The sequence below is a fragment of the Gymnogyps californianus genome, chromosome 11 (genome assembly GCF_018139145.2).
Source record: "Gymnogyps californianus isolate 813 chromosome 11, ASM1813914v2, whole genome shotgun sequence".
NCBI classification, from domain to species: Eukaryota; Metazoa; Chordata; class Aves; order Accipitriformes; family Cathartidae; genus Gymnogyps; species Gymnogyps californianus.
Window position 1 is genome coordinate 1,486,408 of NC_059481.1, and position 19,460 is coordinate 1,505,867.

A 19,460-nucleotide genomic window follows, 5' to 3' on the forward strand; every position below is an offset into this window, starting at 1 on the left:
CCTCCTCCCTGAAGCTGGAGTAGCCTTTTGGTGAAGCAGACCCTTAAACTCCCATACAGCTTCTTGGTGGCAGGACTGACTTGACAGTTCAACTGCTTGTTCCTCTCTGTCTGCAGTGCTGGCACAGGCTCTGTGCCACTGCGCGCTGGGCTGGATCAGGGATTGATGCTATTGGAAAGCTGCTTCTTGATTTTTCTCTTATTTACATGGGGTTCCGTGCTGGTTTAGCATGATTCCCATGTGGCCACAGCAGCTTGAGCGATGTTGACCAGGCAGAGCACTTGTCAGCCCCACTGCCAGGGCAAAAGACGAGGATGCAGCTCCCTAGGAGATGCCAACCTTGCAAAGACCATCCTGTTGCGTGAAGAACCTCTCACCCTTGCCTCCGGGTATCTACTCGATGTATCCGCATTGCGTTTGCACAGTGAGGTGTATCAGCTTGCTGCTTTGGCTGAGAGCTACAAAGAGAGGGGAAAATAACTCCATCAGAACAGCAAGCTAGTCAAGCTTGTCCTGGAGCTGCACCATCACTGCTTTGACTCAAGGAAATGGGTAAATCTGCCCGAAAGTGGGATCGTCCCCTTAGCAGGCGGCTGCAGCGCTGTTATCCCAACTCCTGCTAGTGTGCTGAAGGTCGGGGTGCTCCCTCCCTGTTTCGTAATGGCCAGTCGCATGTGGTTGTCAGCCAGGCACCTTGTTGTGTTATTACCGTTAGGAGCTTGGATCCTTATCGCCTGGGAGACTTGTTCAAAGAGGGACTGGGGCCACATTTTCACAATACAGAGTGTTTGGTAATACCGGTTTCTGGGTTTTTTTTTTCTGCCCCATGCTGTGTAGCAGATTTGCTGTCCCAGCTGTTTATGGGGCTCCACATGGACTGGATCAAGGATCTGGTCTAACCTATCTAAAGCTGCTTTTGTTCACATGGGCTTTTTAAGCAGGAAAAATTTCTTAATTTGGCCTTAAACAAGCTGTGCTGGCATTAATAAGAGTAAGAACACACTGCAGAGGGAGAGGAGTGTCACTTCTTATAGCATGAACCACAAGACTACTTCTTTGTGCTTAGATTTTGACCCTAGGGCTTTATTTCAGTGAATGTTTTATTGGTGTTGCTGCTGAAGGATGCTGTCCTGTTTGTCCCCTCCTGCCCTCTCCCTTGTGCTAATGCAGCTGTTTGTGTGGTCAGGCAATCAAACAGATTGAGGAACTGATTCAGTGAAAAAACAATTTAAAGGAAAAGAAGAAAAAAGATCCCTTTCCGAGCCAGTAATTTACAGCGTTGCAGCATAAGATGGCTGTACTAGCATGGACTGGTGAGCGCAGGACATGCAAGCGTGCGGCTGAGGGTAGGGATGGGGTGGGATCACTGTTTTGGGTGGCAGCATTGGCTTTTGGCAGCTTCAAGTTGTAGCTGTAGCCTGTGGGCTCAGAAAATCACATTGCTAGTTTATGTCCTACTTTTCAACAGCTTCAGAGTGTCCACTGAAAATCTGCCCTAAGGCAAACTTCCACTTTGGTGTTAAATGGCAAAGTACATATAGCCACTCTCAGGATACTCGCTGTTGCCTCTGTTGCATGTAAATGGTCCTCAACTGAGCTGAGATAGTTTGGATTTAGGGAGCTAAAACATGGCTCTGGGGTGTAACAGAAGCCATGTGGTTTGTTATGTTTCTCATCTAACCAAACCCTTGGCTGATGATACGGATTAAGTTGGAAGAAAAATTTGTGTACAAGTGAAACCCAGCTTTTATTTCTGGTCCTATTTCTGACCTTTCTAGGCTGTATTTCTTTCCTTAGTTGTATAATTGCATAGTATTTTCTGACTCTCGGGGTGCTTTGGGAACATCTGGAGACTTCAAAGGACATTATCATCTTACACTGGCAGCCGCTTACTTTCTGGGAGAGTTTTCAGCCCAAGTGTTTTGGTGGTTGGGGCTGGGGCAAACAAGGAATATTCTTGTTCTGCAAGTAGTGTGGAGCTCGTGGCAAAAATGGATAGGATGGATGGCAGTTAGCCCTTCCTGCACTTTGCAAACATCCTGGGTTTACATTGTGTAAGCACAGTGGACATGAAGATGTTGGCACATGGGCATCTGTTGTGGTAGCAGTAACTAGCCTGTTCCTTAACATTTTATGTATTCTCATTTTATGTAGTCATTTTGCTTTATAGAGGCTTTTTAAAAATTTTTCTATCTGTCAAGTCAAACTATTTTCCAGTATATGTTAGTTAACATGTATTGTCTCTACAGATTATGTTATCAGACACACTGATTTTCCCCATTTGCTTATTCAAAACTCTGCTTGGCATTCTCATAACAGTATACCAACTTGATCAAGCAGTTATTCAGTTACTTATTTTTCTGTTCTTTCTCTAGAATCCAGCGACTATCACTCGAATACTGCTTAGCCATTTCAACTGGGATAAAGAGAAGCTGATGGAGAGGTAAGCAGCCATCTTAGCATGCAGCCACATTTTGCTTCAGACCTGTAAGAAATGTTTATGACCGGATTAACGTGAGAATGGATGAATGCACAGTATGTGACAGGAGGATCTCTTGTGTAAGCTCTAAATGTTCCCCCTTAGACTTTACCAGTGAAGAGTGACTTTTTTTTTAATATTAATAATGCCTGTTAGACTTCAGAGAAGTTTTGGAAGTTAATTTCCCCTTGGAGGAAGGGGTGCCTCCCAGTTTCAACACATAGAGGCACAGGATTTTCACAGGCTCTGGAAAAAAGCAAGCAGGAACAGGTTTGTGTTATCTTGCAACTGTTTCACATTTGGGTTTAGTTGCTCTTGCATGTCATTCTAGCATGCATACTCCTGACATGTTTATTTGTTAGTCTTACTGAGAGTAAATTGTTCTTGACTGATAAAGGGTACTGGTAAAGTGCATCTGCCTTGTCTTCATCTTCGCAGCTCTAGGTTTTCTTTATAGAGTGTGTGTGTAAATAATGGCTTGAATTTTGCCTCTCCCTGCCCCTCAGAGTAGAGCATTTAATGGTTATTTCTCATCTTTGATTCCCAGGACTTGGGGGAATGTTGCTGGTAAAGGTACTTTTTACAGTTTATTATTATACAGTGGAGGCCAAATCCAGCTACAGTGGTAATGTGCTTTTTTTTTTTCTCAGTGCCAGTGTTGCTGTTGAAGAGAGTGTGAGGGAGCTGGCAAATGCGGTTTACTTGTAGAAGCTGGAGGGAGAATTAGTCTGGACCAGAAGGAGCAGTAAAGGCAGTACAGGGACTTGGTGGTTGTTATGGTCTTTGCTGGTCTTAACAAGTGTTAAGAGACGGAAATGAGTGAGTTGGGGGGTGAGGGCAGAACAACTCAGTGCCTGGTAGGATTGTTTGTTTGACTTTCAGTTACCATTGCCTTTGCCTGATGATCAGGGTATGAGAAGATAGGATGCTTTACAGTCTGTAAAACAGAAACAATTGTTGGTAATATTGTTGAATTGATAAATGCCACTTAACAGCCCATAGGTGGTCTGTGCTGTGGGCTGAGCCTGGGTAGTTTGGTACCCTTTCATGCAGGGTGCAAGTGCCAAAGAGCAACAGATTTTTGGTCTGCTAGTAGACAGCTTTGGAGTTTAAATATTTCTACTATCCTGGGATGATGGATTTAGGACACCTTTAGCCCCTTTTGTGTAACATTTTCAGTTAGTGATGGTGTTCAGGTATCTCTTACGTTTTGTTTGGCCTAGATTTTTTTTCTGAAGTGATTGTATTTTTCAAAGCTTTCTAGTCTTCGCTTTATTTTCCTGAGATTGACCTCTTTTAGTTAATGTTGGAAGTACAAAAGCTTTGTGTTACAAATATAGTCACATCGAGGCTATTTAACTCTGACTACAACTGTTAAGTATTCTGATTTAGTTCCTTCTGTATGTCTGCTCACTTCTTTGTATTTGAGTTTCTTGTGCTGGTTCTTTTGGTCAGGCTAAAGTTCACTCTCCTTGGCTACCTCCATCTCACTTTGAGATACCTCTACATAAGTGTACTGAAATGTCATCCCTTTATTCAATAGATTTTTTTTTCCCTTCTCACTGAAAGCTTGTTTGTTAAAGCTGCCATCAATTTAAAAAAAAAAAAATTGGGCTGTGGGTTTTTTCAAAGGGAGATGTCAGCCACTTATATGTGAGGTATTATTGTTAAGGCTTTTACAGTTTGCAACTGAAACACTTTAAGTACATGTAAATATTTACAAAGTCCACAGGTAAACATTTACTCTTGGTACATATTCATTAAAATACTTATCTTAATTCTATAGGATTACCCCTGTGAGTAATATAATACCTGACCCTTGCTTACACAGACCTCTTGCACACTAGTCACAGTTTTGGTGCCGATTGATGTCCTGTTGTATTAGAAAAACACTAAAACATTTTCTCTCAAGTAGCTGATGCTGCTTTCTGTCACTTCTTCACCAAATAGCTTCCACGAAGCCTTTTGCAGTGCTCCGCTGACACTCAGCTGTGTTAAAGCAGGAGCGGGAGGCTGGGGAAGAGGCTGAGAGCTGGCTCTTAGCATTCAAGATTTTGCGATTGCTGTGGTAATAGGTGAAGGCAAGGGTGGGAGGCAGGTGGTCACTTCCGTAGCCAGGATGCAAAACAATCAGTTTGAAATAGTGATGGAGTTGGAAATGATGCCATGAGGTAGCTACACATCACCTCTTTTCTCTAAAACAGAGGTGGTTCTTGTTTAGATGAACATGACAAGCTGATTAAGCCCAAATTTAGACTTGATTCTTCTTCCAAAACAGAGATCACTTTTGAGACTTGCTTGGCTTTGTGTGTGTCCAGCAAATCTTATTGCAGCATTGTGCTAACGTAAACGAGCTGAAAAACAGTGGGAAGCATTCATGGTGAGGTGGAGAGGCATGCTCTAATCAGGCAAAAAAAAAATTTAAACACTACTTTATTTTTTTTTAAGGGAAAAAAACCCCAAAACTTACATTTTACTTGAAAGTAGCACTATCCATTCACTATGTCTTTAGTGTCCGACCCAAAAAGTCTTGTGTCTGAAATCTGCAGCTCGCTAATAGCTGAACTTGCGTGCTGGCTTGCCTGTCGGCATGCACCCATCGCCATGCGGGCTAAACCCAGGCAGAGCCTGACCCTGGGGCCATCTGCTCGTGCTGGGGAGCCACCAAGTAGCTGCTGCTATTGCACTTCTCACGGGCGCCAAGTAAAAGCGCTTACACACAGTGTTCTTTCACACCAAGTGAATCCATGTTTTGCAACAGTGTTGAAGACTTATATATGGTTTTTTTTCCTGGGGGACTCTTACTTTAAACAGTTGAACTGCTGTAAGTTTGGCTTCTCTTACTCCTAATAACCATTAAGAAGACTTCCCAGGAAATTCCTGTTGTTGCCTGCAGTCTGGGTGGGTTTAATGCTTGCGAAGATGTAATGTTTGGGTGCAATTTTTGGTGCTTGATTTCATACCAAGTCAGAGCTTGAACTCAGTTGCTTAATGGCGTGTATTTACAGTACCTAGCCAGTGTCTGTTTTACCTTATTTCATCGTGAGTCAGCATGACCTAACAGGCAGCATTATCAGACTTTGCCTGTAGTAAAGCAGATAAACGAAGTGGCTTCTTTTTGATAGTGTTAAGTGTCATGAGGTCTGAGCTTGTGAGATGAAAATTTCCGTGTTTTAAAACATGAAAACCTCTTCATTGCTTTTTTGTGGTGTTATGCATATTTTTAATAAGCAGGTGGTTATCGTCCGTGCCAGCTTTGTCATGGAATAATTGCATGGCATTATTAAGAGGGCAGATGTGTTACAGGTATTTATTCCACTTACAATGAAGTAAGAGCCACCACTAGAAGCACTAATTATTTCACTGTGTCTGAAAGCAAAATTGATGTTTTGGGGTGGATTTGTTTGTAGGATGGAAGTGGGTAGTGGAGGAAGTACTCGAGTTCAGATTCTGATGTGTTGCATGTGTGTTGGAGAATAAAGATGTTAAATATTATGTTTTCCTCTGTCTCACAAGCTTGGTTAATAGAGACAGGAGACTAGCAGGTGCAGATTGACTGGGTAACCTCAGAAATAAGTGAAGGAAGTGCTTTAGCTTGTAACTATCTTGATTACCTTCCAATTTTACTATGGCTGATAGTGTGTCCCTCCTGGGGGGAGTTTTGGGGATGAACCTTCTCATGAAGAAGAGACTAAAATGCAGCTCTCCCACTTGGTCATTTTTTTTTAAAAGAAAAGTATTTCAGCATATTGCCAAAGGCCCGATTTAATCCCTGGAGGTACAGACAAGAGGTATTGCAGTCCCTTGTAGGTGCTTATCTTGGTGGCCGTATGTCTCTGTTCCCTCTGAGCAGAGGACAGATGCCAGGATGGCCCTGGTGGCTTGGCAGCTAGCCTAGATTGCCTCTTCCCCTTGCATTCAGGGTCTGACTCTTCTCTGTAGGTACCTGGCTGTGTGCTTTCCTTTGGGCAAATAAGTACTTAACACTATTCAGCAGAGGCTGAACAGGTGAAAAATTGTGTATGGCAGGTGTTTTGGTATGAAGATATCTTTTACTGCGAGTATACTGATTATCTGACATTCACAAATGCTTTTTCACTAAAGTAAATATCCCAAAGTGTGTACTAGAAGCGTTTTTTTTTCAGTGACAAATCTTTTTATCTTTGATACTCCCTTGGATAGGATTTGATTATGTCTAGAAAATTGTGATTAGGCAGTTACCAATAGCAGGAAGAAATTTTGAGGAAATAAAGAAGCTCACAGCTTGATCCCTCTGCCAAAAAGACTTGATACTATTATGGACTTGGTGTTGGTAAGCAGTGAAGAAATTATAGAACAACTTGAAAATAATTCACTGGTGTGTCTATTCATTTTAAAGTGGCAGAGAAAACAACTTTATGATGAAAAGAATGAATTTGGAAAAACTAATAGAACTAGTTGTTAAAGTCAGATATATTGAGCAATGAGTCTAATGTTGGTTGAATAGACCATAACATTTCTCAAGTATCAGAAGTGCTAGAATTACTGAATATCTGTAAATCCCTCTCTCTCACAGGGAAAAGAGGGCAGAGGATTTAAAAGGCTGTTAAAGGTGCTGTGCCTCCTCCCTAAGATGAAAATAAGGACCGAGCTACCAAGAAGCAACCCTTTAATAGTGAGAACTTGAGGAAAAATGAAAAACCCTGGAGTTGTGAAGGAAGTGAGGAGGGAATGAAAGGATTTTTCTCCCATGTTTCACAGCAGAGATGATAGCATGCAACTGTACTATATAAAATATGGGGCATACATTGGGTTCAGCTATTAGTATGGTGTGTATAGAGTTACTTTGCTCAAAAGGGAAGTAGCAGACTAGACGGAACCTGTTAGTAAGTCCCTTATCAGTTAATTTTGGGATGAATGTTTGTTAGCGTTAATGAATGACTTGGCATAAATCTGTTTGGAGGCGTTTGGTTCAGAGGAGGATCCAGGCGTCATACAGAAAAAACCAGACAGCTGGGAGGATCCTAGCAATGAAAGTGGTACAAAGTGTCACGATAAGCCTCATCAACACAGAGGATGGAAAAGGATATGGGGTTTCTAGTAGAGATTAAAATGGAGCTGCTAACATGAAGGAGCTCTGGAGGAGACATCGTTTGGGATGCATTAGGTGGGATATCTGCAGGAGAAATACAGGTGAAATTGTATGAGATCGTGGTGAAATCTTAACTGGGATTGCATTTGTTTTGGCCTCCTTGGGTTCAAGGAGGATGAATGGAAATGGAAACTGGTGGTTGAGAAGGTTTGCTGGGACAGGGAAGTGGAGAAATGTCATGTGAGACGCTTATCTGCTGTGTTGGGAAAGGGTGTTACAGCTGCTGCCTGTGAATCCTTCGACTGAAGAACACGGGAAGGGCAAAGGGAGATCTGCTAAAACGGATGGTCTGTATTGGTGCTTGAACAAGTGGAAAAAAGGCATGGTAATTGGAATCGAGGTTCATTCCTAAGCATTGAAGGAACTGGAACAGTCTTCTGACCGGGCCCTTGGTGTGTTTGCATAAGGAGTGGTGGAGTAGTTAGAAAGGTGTTGGACTTTACTCTGGAGTATCCATTGGAACTGTGTATTTTCAGGGAGATCCAGGTTTTCTGCATTTTCTAGAGTTCTTATTTTCTTGTTGCTCAGTGACAGCATGATTTTGAGTCTGAGACACATACATGCAAATAGTTGTGGAAATTACTTGCTCAGCGCACTCTGGCACAGCAAAGAAAGCAAATGCATTAAAAGAAAACAGCATGGGGAAGGAGGAATACCTAATACCCTGTTTGTCCTCAGCACCGGTGAGGTTTACAAGTGGTAATCCCAAAGAGCAGAGTGAATATTGTACGAATTAAGAGTGCAGCAGAGTTAAAAAGACAAGACTTAGCCTTTTTTAGGTTTATGTTTTGTCCTTCCTCTGCATGGCCCTGGCTGAGTCTCTCAGCTGCCTCGTTTGCTTCTCCTGTCTAAGTGTAGGAGAGACCAGGCACTTGATAAGGAAATGATTTAATATGGGCTGTGGCTGTTGTACCAAAGTGTAAGCACCTACATGCTTTGCAGTGTATCAGTGCTTTGGAAACATTTAGATTGGCTAAAGATTCCAATCTGTGCATCTTACTGGAGTTGCCTTTGTCACTAGCCTTTAGCCCTGGGAAACACATGATGTCGAATCACTTATTTTCTCTCTGTTATTGGGAAACAACAGAAAGCCTGGGAAGGAAATGGTTGTTCAGAATTAGTTACCCGTTGGTATTTGGAGGGAATAGGTAATTCCAGGTGAAAAGCAGTTGTTGGTGACTTTCTGTCTATGTATCTTGGCGTAGGGCAGTAGGTGTCATGCCTCGGAAGAGTAGCTTTTGCAGAGACTTTGTAAAAATAGAACTGCCTGGTGCAAGCGGTAAAGTCAAGTTCCTGATGTGGATATGCACCCTTAAAAAACAGCCCACCATTACAAATATCTCTGGTATTTCCATAAGCATTTAGCTGACCACGAATGCCAGTATTAAAGTTGCATCATAGCATTTGTCTTCAAAACTATTTTCTTTGCAAACGTCACACTCAGCTGTTTGTCTGCTCTCCTCAAACACAGGATGTCCTACACTGATTATGCTGCATGTAAGAACAATTTGAAGGCTGGAAACCTTTTGTGGAGTTAATATTTATCCATGACTCTAACAAACAAATACTGCCTATAATAGGACTGCACTGAATTCACTTGCTAAAATTTTCTGGATATAAGTAATACTGAAGGCAAACAAAATAACTTGGTTGAGTTAAATCCCTGAGCTAACATTGAAGAACAGTGGCAAAGCCTCATGTATGCTGCAATGCCAGAATTCACCACTGCCTTCAAAATTCAGTGTCCTGAAAATTATGATCTAAAGTGTGTGAACTGCATCAAGAAACATATGAACCAGCAGTGAAATTAACCCTTTTTAATTGTAAGTCAAGTCCTGTTGGTAGGTAGTGCTGTAAGAGAGCTGCTATGGATTGGGGACTTTTTGGGAATACTGGCTAGATCATCTTATCCTGCAGAGGCATTTTGGTTAGACGTTGTATACCAGGCCTAGTCCCACATTTTTGACACACCTAGTAACTTCTTTCCCCAGCAGAAAGTCTTGGTTCTCTTCTATCTGTTGGCAGACAGCAGATTCTTTTTTTGGTCTGGTTTGTGATGAGTTTAAATATGGGCCTTGTAAAGATTCTTTAACTTCAGCCTTGCCTGTGTGCGTAGCTACAGGGACAGTTGTCTGCTGGGAGTAAATTTGCTGGTCTTACATCTAAGTGACTGCACTATGGTCTAATGTGGGATTTTTTTCTAGGTAGGTGCCACCTTATTTGGATTTAACTTGCTGATGATGATGGGGGGGGGGATGACTTGTTTACTGGATTTGAATGGAGGATGCATGTGCAGGTAGGGTTAGCTGGTTAATTGTCAGATTTGATTAGTTCTTCGCAGCTGCTGCAGGCTGGAGAAGGATATGTGGTATCTTGATACTGGGAAGTGGCTGACCTGCCTACTAATGATTCTTTCAAATCTGGTCCTCCTCACCAAGTTGAAGAGCTTGGAATAGGAAAGCTTGGGAATAGGAAATAGAAAGAAAGTGCTCTTTTGTCTCCCCCCCCCCCCAACCAATTTTGCATCCTCCTTTCCATGAGATACCTAATCTTTAGAAGCATTGTAAACCTGGAATTGTATTTTCTTAGGAGGTTGTTAAAATATCTCAGGTTGGCTGGAGACAAAAGATACTCAAATGGCTAGGATTTTGGCCCAAGAGGTGGACTGTGCAGGCTTTGGACATGGGCAAGGCGTTTAGTGTGAAATTGAAGACTAGCCTGACTGGATATCAGAGTCCAGACCTAGCAGCAGTTGCTCCCAAACTCTGGAGGTGACTGAAGTGTGTGAAAGGCAGTCCTGCAGTTGCCTTAACTGGAGATCAGTGACCACGCATAAGTGCTCGATCAGCTGAACCTAGTGTCTGACTCTGCTGACGCAGTTCTCCTTAGATCAGAGAAGGAAGTGCCAAAATTGAAGTCAGGACCTCTTTCGGGCACACTTAATGTAGACTGAGTACACGGAGGAAAACATGAAGTACAGGAACTAGGGACCTGCTGAATCACAAACTGTGACTGATTGCTGCTTCCTGCCTCTTCTTTAATGTTTTAGTGATTAGAATATTAGGAAAAAAATGGAAGGCTTAAGCTGAAAAGAGAATTGAACTTGGGGGCATCAAAGCTGTGCTTTAGGAAGGTGTCCTGATGCCTGGACTGCGAAGTAGGACGTTCTTGCTCTAGTTTCCTGTCCTGGAGTTTTAATGCAGAGCAATCACTGTGGAGAATCATGAATTACTTCAAATGCAGCTGAAGAATTGAAGGTACCTGAATTTTCAGGAGTGTGCAATTCAAGCTAGGATCTCTGAAATGATGTAGTTGTCTAATATCCACCTCTGCGGTCAGGGCTTTGTTGTGTTATGTTAGTGAAGAGTTTGCTGAAAGCAGTGAGTGTGTGAGGTTTTTGGAAATATTAAAACCAACTTTGTACATTTAACTCCCAAATAGAATTTGAAAAATTACTTACGGGGAAGGTAGTTAAATTTTCATTCTTTGTGTGTGTTACACAGGTACTTCGATGGCAACTTGGAGAAGCTCTTTGCAGAGTGTCATGTAATTAATCCAAGTAAAAAGTCTCGAACGCGCCAGATGAACACAAGGTCATCAGCCCAGGATATGCCTTGTCAGATCTGCTATCTGAACTACCCAAACTCGGTGAGTACCTGGCAGCCAAGGTGGTATCTGACCAGTACCTCCCCAAACTTTGCTGTCTGAAACTTAACATTTTGGGCACAGAAGTCTGTAAGGACTTCTCCAACAGTATTTTAAAAAAGCCTTTGAAATGAAACTGAGATTTCACTTTTTCATTGAATCTTCTAATCTGCAGTATATGCATTAAAAAGTGGTGTTCAAGATTGTTTCTTAATGCAGTAAACCTTGTGTTGTGTGCTGCAGCTGATCCAGATAACGCGGTGGGGGACCATAGAATTATGTAGCGCTTTATGCGTTCTCTTTAATTCTTACTGTGTGGTTTGTCAAACTTTTTTAAACAAACCTCAAACAGTATGAGTTTACCTGAAATGGGATTGTATTTCAAATGAAATTACTATCCCTTCTGCAGAAACCTTTTGAGGGTGTTGGGGTCTGGGCAGCAGCATAGTAAAGTTCTTTTAAAAAAAAAAAAAAAAAAAGGCAAGCAGTAGATCAAGTGATTTTTTTTTTTTAACAAAGGTCAGATACCAATTGAGACATGCAAATAAATGACACATGAAAGAAAAACTATGTGGAAAGCATGATGGGCAAAGGGATTTACTGAAACAGAATGACAAGACAGGAAACAGCTTATAGAAGTAGTAAATAATGATACAAAATAGTCAAGCTAGAAAGCCTAGGATAAAACTGAGTAGGAGTAGAAGTAAAATAAGGTTGTGCTGTTCGGAGAACACAACCGATGTGGATATCTTTGGATCTTTATCATGGTTGTGCAATACTTTCATAATCAGAGAAGACTAGGGTAGAAGTGCTTGCTGGGGCTCTAAATTAGTCTTTTGGTTTGTGGTAAGATTGGTGCTGGTGCTTCTTTTTTTTGTAGCTGTTGACAAATACTAAACTTTCCCTTATGCTAATCAGAGGTCCAGGCTTCTGCTGTGTTTTGTACAGGCGAGCAACTTGCTGTGACTTTCCAGGGGCAGGACGTAATGATGGGAGATCCTGCAAGAAAATTAGATTAGTGGAAAAGCTCAAATATGAGAGTCCATCCCTGGCTTTGCCAAAAGGCAGGGTGTTGACATACGTGAGGAATTCTTCCTTCATTGGAACCTACCGGTCCTGATGGAGCTGTCCTGACCCTCCAAAACACCGTAACATCTGCCTGACCTTTAAAGAGCAAAGCAACCCTTACGTAAGGCTTCCACTCTTGCTCTGGGTGTGTTTTATGAGCTTGCTTTTCAGCAAGAGTGGAAACCATTATGAGCTTTGGGGTTTATGAGTAGCCTTGAATAAAGTACCCTTGCTGCTGTAGCCTGACTGCAAGCCTTTTCCTTGCTCTGCAGCAGGCAGAGCAGAGCAAAGCCCAGTTTCAGGCCGCTGTGATGCTCAGTGTCAAGATCACTTATTACTCTTGAGCCAGTAACCACAAGACTCTGTGCATCTCCTTTTAAGCCTTGTGTGCACTGACTTCCTTTTTAGACAATAGCTGCAAAGGAGAATTCTCGCTTGCTTTGCATAAAGAGGTGCTTTGAAAAAGACAGACAAGCTTGAGAAATTGGTTTGGTCCTCTGTCTTGTCCTAAAATCCTATTGTTTAATCACTTCAGGCTTTCCATGTTAGGTAGTAAGGAAATAATTTTTTATTTTAGGCTATGCAACATTTTTAATGAAAATAGGAGAAGGACTGAGGGGGGAGAAATAGGAGGAGACATCTTTAGCACCTTAATGTCCATCTCCAGAAAGGGTCCTCTTGGAAGCTTCATATTTAGATTTCATGTTCTTAATATTTTGTTCTCCCCTTTTTAATGTGATTGCTGTGCTGGGTGGGAACAGTATGCCCAGCACTCACAAGTGACGGGCCTTTCCTCTGGCTGGGGGTATATGTGCTGCCTGGGAAGCAGCTTTCTGGCTACTGGGAAGAACTGCACAAAGCACCCTAACACTTCTTGATTTTTGTAGTTTGAATAGCACATTAAAAATAGTAGTGGCCCAGTTGTTAGAAGAGCAGTTTCTTAGCTAGAGCAGTGAGATGTTGCAAGTGAGCAGGGGTGTCTGTATATTGTTGGTGTTGATTAAGTCAAGAGACAACAGAGGGGAACCTCTGTTTCTTGGTCATACATAAAAGTTGGAGCATATAGGAAAACTAATATTTATTATTTCTTCTGTAAAAGGCTGTAGTGTCTCTGTGTCTAAGGTGACTGTAAGCCATCTGCTTTGAAATCTGTTTTGAAGCTGTTTTGGTCAATGTGAATTATAAATTCTAGGATGTTATGTTCAATACCTAACCTGAAATCTCAGCTTTTAAATCCTCTTGCAATGGTCAGCTCCTCCCTGTGCCTTCCCCCCCCCCCCAAGCTGTGTTGTTTTTTTTTTTTCTTGAGAGCCCCTTTCAGCCTATGGAAAGCTGAGAGTTTGGAGTTGTGCCTGTTAAGAAATTTTACAATGTACAGCTATTACAGGAATGTAAGAGTCTTGAATATTTACCCTCTCATGGAGTCGTGGCAGGTGGTATTTGTCTGCCTTTTAAAGCATGTATAAGGGAATACAAAGTCTTTATAGCTGTTCAGTCATCTCCAAAGAACTGTGATTTGAGGTTTTAGGAAGCAGCTGCAAAACAAGGCGTTTCATGCTCTCATGGCAGCCTGCACCCTGATGGTTTGAAAACTTAAGGGAGATATTTTAGTCCTTCTGTGTCCCCATGAAGCAGTGTCAAATCCCAGTAGTTATTTTGGGCGAAACCCTTATCGGTGAAGACACGAACTGAGAGGGTCATGGCTTTGCCTACCCTCCTCTCTTGCATTTCACCCTTCAGGTCCCATTTGAGAGCAAGGCTACTGGAGTGGGAGTGTTTGGGGAACATCGTGCTGTTGTCCAAACTGTGTTTGTTCTAAGGACACACAGATGACTTAGTCTGTTGGTGCTATCACCATTACTGAAGTAAAGAAAGCCTGAGTGAGGCTGTCATGGTAAACGCGTCTTGGAGCAGCTGATCCCTTCTTTGACCAGTTTGATGCTACCAGAAGAGCAGGGACAGGTATCGAATGGCAGCATGCTGCTGCTAGCACTTGGCTTTGCAAGAGAAGTAGGTGATGAGTATAGATAGGGTGAAAGTAGAGCTGTCCCCTGTGATAACGTGCTGTTTCAGAAGTCACTGCTACCCGTTGCACTTGATGGTTTTATGTCGGCCTTTTTGCTTGCTCCCTTGACATCTGCTGTCAGCTTAGCCAAAAATAATTGGGAACTCCCTGAAAGTAAAGAAATGAGTTGAAAGATACTCTGAATTCTTTGCAGCCTGGGAGGAAGCATGGTGGCTGCCCTTTATGTGGGCATTTAGCAAATCTTTTCACTGCCTGAAATAATCAAAATGAGTCTTAAATGAAGATGTGTGCTTACCTATGTTCTGTAGTGCTTCTGTGTGTGTGCTTGCTACAGGAGTATTTCGGTTCATTAAGGGATGATCCCCTTGTCCGTGTATGCTTCCTGTCACATGTGGAGAAGCCGTAATTCTGGGAAAAGTCAGTACTGTCTTCAGGATGGTTGCGTGCTGTTGGCATCCCAAAAGTTACAGACGTTGAGGCTTTTCTGTCATAACCCTACATCTCTGGGGGATGTCACTTGGCCACAGCACCATCTGTGGAGCATCAGATACCTTGTTAGCTGGCTCAGTAACAGTTCAAAAATTGGAAGGTTTTGGTTTTTTTGTTTTCTTTTTTAGTCTTGGAGTTGGTGTACCTGGGCACCCTGTAGCTGTCAGCCTCCTCTCTCCTTGAGCCATGGTGCTGACAGGACATACCACTCTGATTTTTTTTGTTTGTTTGTTTGGTTGGTTTTTGTTCCAAAGAAAGCAAAGGTTTGGGTGGGTGTCTCTACCTGGAACAAAGTCGGATGCTCAGCTCACTTCTCGCTGACTGCTCAGGTCAGATTTAACTATCTTGCTGCTGCTGGTGGTTAAGTGCTCTCTGTCAGGGCTGTGGGAATGGCAGGCAGAGTTGGGCCCGCTGGCTGCAGCATCACAGCACGTTTCCAAGCCTCAGGTTCAAACCTGTGCCCTCATTGATGGCAGGAGTGCCAGACGAGTGTGAATCACAAAATGGCGAGGCCGTGGGAAGAAGGTGCTAACAGGCATCTTCCCTGTGCAATCTGAGTGCTATAATATCGAAAGACGAGCGTAACCTAGCTAATACACCAGTGTTGGATGAACAAAATGGGCGATGTGGTGGCTGTAATCTTGAGTCTCTAATGGTCAAGGAGGCAGTTTGGGAAGAACATTGTTCTTAAAATGTTTCTTAATTAACAGCATCCTGCTGCTGTTTTGGGCTGTTCCGCAGAGGATACTAGGTTTCTTTCGTGTGTGGAGTTTCATACAAGATGATGGTATCTCAGAGTGGCTCTTGTTTTATCTTATTGGCTGAGAATAAGATGCTTTGAAAAGCAAAGCCATCAAATAGTAACCTGCACAGTGGTATGAGAGAACTGTTTTAAATATAAGTTTGTCCTTGCCCCTGGCTCTGGGTATAAAATAACTTTAAGATGACCTGAGAAAAGTAACTTAATTTCAGTTTTTCCTCAGCAGTGTTTGCTTCTCCACCCCTTGTGTAACCATTCAGTTCCAGATGGTATCTTGACGTACTCTGTGTACATGATGGATACACAGATGAAGTTGTCCTTGTTGCTGTCTGCAACAGCTAATCATTATTGAATTTTATTTCGTAATTTACACTTGCCAATTAGGATCTTCAGTGTCTTCGTCTCATGGGCATCTGGGTTTCAGGGGAAAGTTTACCAAGCAAGTTGGCAAACTTTATGCATACACGTTAAAAGCATAAGTGCACGTAATTCTTTCCATTTCTGTTGTTTAGTGTTCACCCAGTTAAGCAGACTGCTCGCTGGTCACTTACTGTTGCCTATACAAGAGGGAACTAAATTAGTGCCTGTGCATAGCTGGTGTGCATATTGTGGGACTTCTGGGCAGCACCCACATGTGCTAGCAAGCCAGGTGGAAAAATAGGAGGAAAGAAGACTTTGTATCATCTTATAACTGTGACCTGTTTGGTGGTGTTGCATTTATTTTACACATTGGCAAGGGTAAAACAGGGGAGAGCCATGCTGTGCTCTGTATATACTGCTAAAACAAGGATTAATTTAAATGGGCAGCCAGGATGGAAACGTCAGCCGCACCTTTCCTTGCTCCTAGGGTTGGGGATTAAAGTCTAGCTTTGAAAGCATGACTGAAGCTGCATTGGCAATGTTCTGTAGTGGTGATGATGCAAAATAAATAGTAGTGTCTCAAATTTGGGGTGGGAGATGAGAGATGTGATAAACTGCACAGCACCAAGAAGGGTGAAATGATCGAGTGAATCCATGTGATAATGATCCAGTGTTTTGTGTTCTTTGTCATTGCAGTACTTTACCGGCCTAGAGTGTGGACACAAGTTCTGTATGCAGTGCTGGAGTGAATATTTAACTACCAAAATAATGGAGGAAGGCATGGGACAGGTAAAATGTCAACTCGCCTACCTCATGACTTGTTTCTGGAAATTCTGTGTATTGGAGAGGAGGGGGAAAGAAAGGGGAGAATTCTTCCTCACTGAAACTTAAAAAAACCCCAAAAGAACAACAAAGAAAACGCAAGCCCCAAAGCTTTGGGGGCTGCAGTCTTTGCCACGGGTGAAGCTGGAGGGAACTACATGGAGTTAGTGCAGGCGTCTTTACTCTGGGTGGGAGGAATCGTGCTGTGCACAGTGGCACATCTGGGACGTGATGATAGAGCCAATGTACTATTTTTTGCTATGGATTGTAGTGAAGTCTGTTGCCTTGGAATTCTTTGTGATGCAAAAATAGGATAAACACTGTTCCTTTTACGACCTTTTTGGTTTTTTCAGACCATTTCATGCCCTGCTCATGGCTGTGATATCTTAGTCGATGACAATACAGTTATGTAAGTATGAGTTGCTACCTCTTGGCTTTCCTCTGTTTTTCCATTTTGTTACTAATGTGCTATTCAAATGTACTGGCTTATAAAAAAAACTGCGTAGAGGTTTTAAGGCAGCAGAGAGGTCGGTCTTGAACTGTCTATTTTGATACCAGTATGTCTCTTAACTTCCTGTTCAGCTCTGAAAAACCCATGCCACAGTACTTGGAGGAAAGACTCCTTGACCAATTTGATCAGCATGACAGCAGAATAAACACCAGGCAGTCTCTCCAAACCCTGTTTAACTGCTTTGTGCATTTTGTTTCCTTTGATTTACGTAGGAATTTAGGACTTCCTGCCTAGGTCAACCCACTGGTTCACCAAGTCGTATAGCTATAGTTAATATGTGAGTCAGAGGAAAGAAGTCCTGTGTATGGTCTGATGTAGGGTGTGTTTTATGCCCTCTGATAGAAAGCAGTTGACCGTCAAACATAAGATTTGATGAAGCTGGTATGTCAGCCTGTGTCACTTTGCTTATTAAGTTGTCCACCTGTAGGATGACTGCTCGTACGTGGTGGAGCAATGAATTCCATGAGCTTCCTTCTCTTTTATATTGGGTGATGTTACTGCATGAGTAATATCCTTCATAATTCTGAACATTTATTAAGTTCATTTTAATTCTTTATGCTAAAAAGTGTCTAAATAGAAGCTTATTCTGTTACCTTCTTCCTTCCTTCCTGAAGTCTGACTCACTCATTGATATTAATTTGCTGGGTTTTATATCAGTTGCTCTCAGACTAGTGATTTCCCAGATCCCCATGCATTAGTGGCTCTATGTTAGTCATGAAGTGTAGGCTGGATAGAAGCGGAAGTAGCTGAAATGTTTTCATGCCCTGTTGAGGGGTAGTTTGTAGAGTTCAGTGGGTGGAAACTGAACTGAAGTTGACATAAAATCTTGAGTGACTTGACTGAGATTTTTGTTTACTGGAGTCTGAACTCAACTTGTGGTGTCGTACACTCTCAGCAGGAAATTTCTTGAGTGTTTTCTTGATTGCAACAGTTCGAATAAGCCGTTCAAATAGTGCATGTGAAGTAGACTAGCTGAAATCGTTGGAGGCCGTGGTGGTAGCAGTAGCAAGGAAAGGATGGAAGAAGAGAAGAGCAGCGCTGGCTTTTGTTGCTACAGCTTCTGTTGCTATTGCTTGATATTAGTAGTAGGCCTGACTATCCTTGTGCTTCACTTCATGGCTTTTATAGCACAGAAAACCGTGACACTGATGCGAATCTGTGCAGTCTTCAACTCACGCTATGTGCTGTGGGATTCCCCCTTGCCTAGAAATGGCAGAGAGATCTGGGGCCTACGATAGTAAAATGCCATCTAGGTGGCGAAGCAAACTAGTTCCCTTTGTCTAAGTAAAACTATAAACGTTTTGTGGAGGTAAAAATCCACCTTCCCCGATCTTATGGGGGACACTTGGAATGTCTGGGGGAGGGAGGTGCATTTTTTTGCAAAAGCCTAATGCTTTCCTTTAAAAGCAAAGATGGACAATTGTGGCAGTCTTAGGAAATGGCATGAATAAAAATGTAAGTAATCCCAGCTGGAATCTCCACCCCCTCCCATGTCCTTAATTACTCTCTTTTTAGGTCTTTTCCTTTTTACAAAGTCTCCAAGCTTGTAGGAACCTAAGATTAGTGTGCAATGTATAGAGACATCAGTTTCTTTATCCATCAGAAAATCAAAGTAGATAGGCCAAGTTATTAATTTGCTCCCTTCTCAGTACATGCCCTCAGCAAGGCAGTACATCTCCAAGTTGAATTATCTCCATACAATTCCAAACTTAGCAATTCAGATGACTTTCCTGGATTTGTGAGTATTTAGCTAGCTTATTGTCTGTTTTCCTTGTTACTGTTGAGCTTAAGTAGGAAAGTTGAAGAGAAGAGTCCCTTTCAGTTCTTTCAAGACCTTCAAACTGGCTGAAGGTAATCTGTTTCTATCCCTTGTTCACCCTTGCTAATGCTGCTGGTAATTGCTTTAACCTACGTGCAAAGTTGTTGACTTCATTAATAAGCAAGGCAGGCTGCCTTTATTACTGGCGTGTCTAATGGCCGCTGCTCGTGGGTGGCAGCAGTCTGGTGGTAACCTCTGAAAATCAACGCACTTGGTGGGAATGGATGGATTTTGGGTTCCCATATGGAAGTCATATGGAGTGCTGCCTCATTTTTAATTGCAAATACCACTGCTGCTGCATCATGTCTGAGTGTAGTAAGGTCTTGAAGTAATTCCTATGGGAGGCTGTT

At 42.4% G+C, this 19,460-nt stretch overlaps 1 protein-coding gene across 1 annotated transcript in view; it reads left to right on the forward strand.

Annotated features, from left to right (window-relative positions):
• ARIH1 (ariadne RBR E3 ubiquitin protein ligase 1) overlaps positions 1 to 19,460 on the forward strand; it is a 63,773-nt gene that overhangs the window by 23,813 nt on the left and 20,500 nt on the right. Inside the window, exons 2-5 of the mRNA XM_050902989.1 lie at positions 2,376 to 2,443; positions 11,114 to 11,258; positions 16,655 to 16,747; positions 17,134 to 17,189. Of these exons, the coding sequence (XP_050758946.1) occupies positions 2,376 to 2,443; positions 11,114 to 11,258; positions 16,655 to 16,747; positions 17,134 to 17,189 (362 nt within the window). The remainder of the gene's footprint in view (positions 1 to 2,375; positions 2,444 to 11,113; positions 11,259 to 16,654; positions 16,748 to 17,133; positions 17,190 to 19,460) is intronic.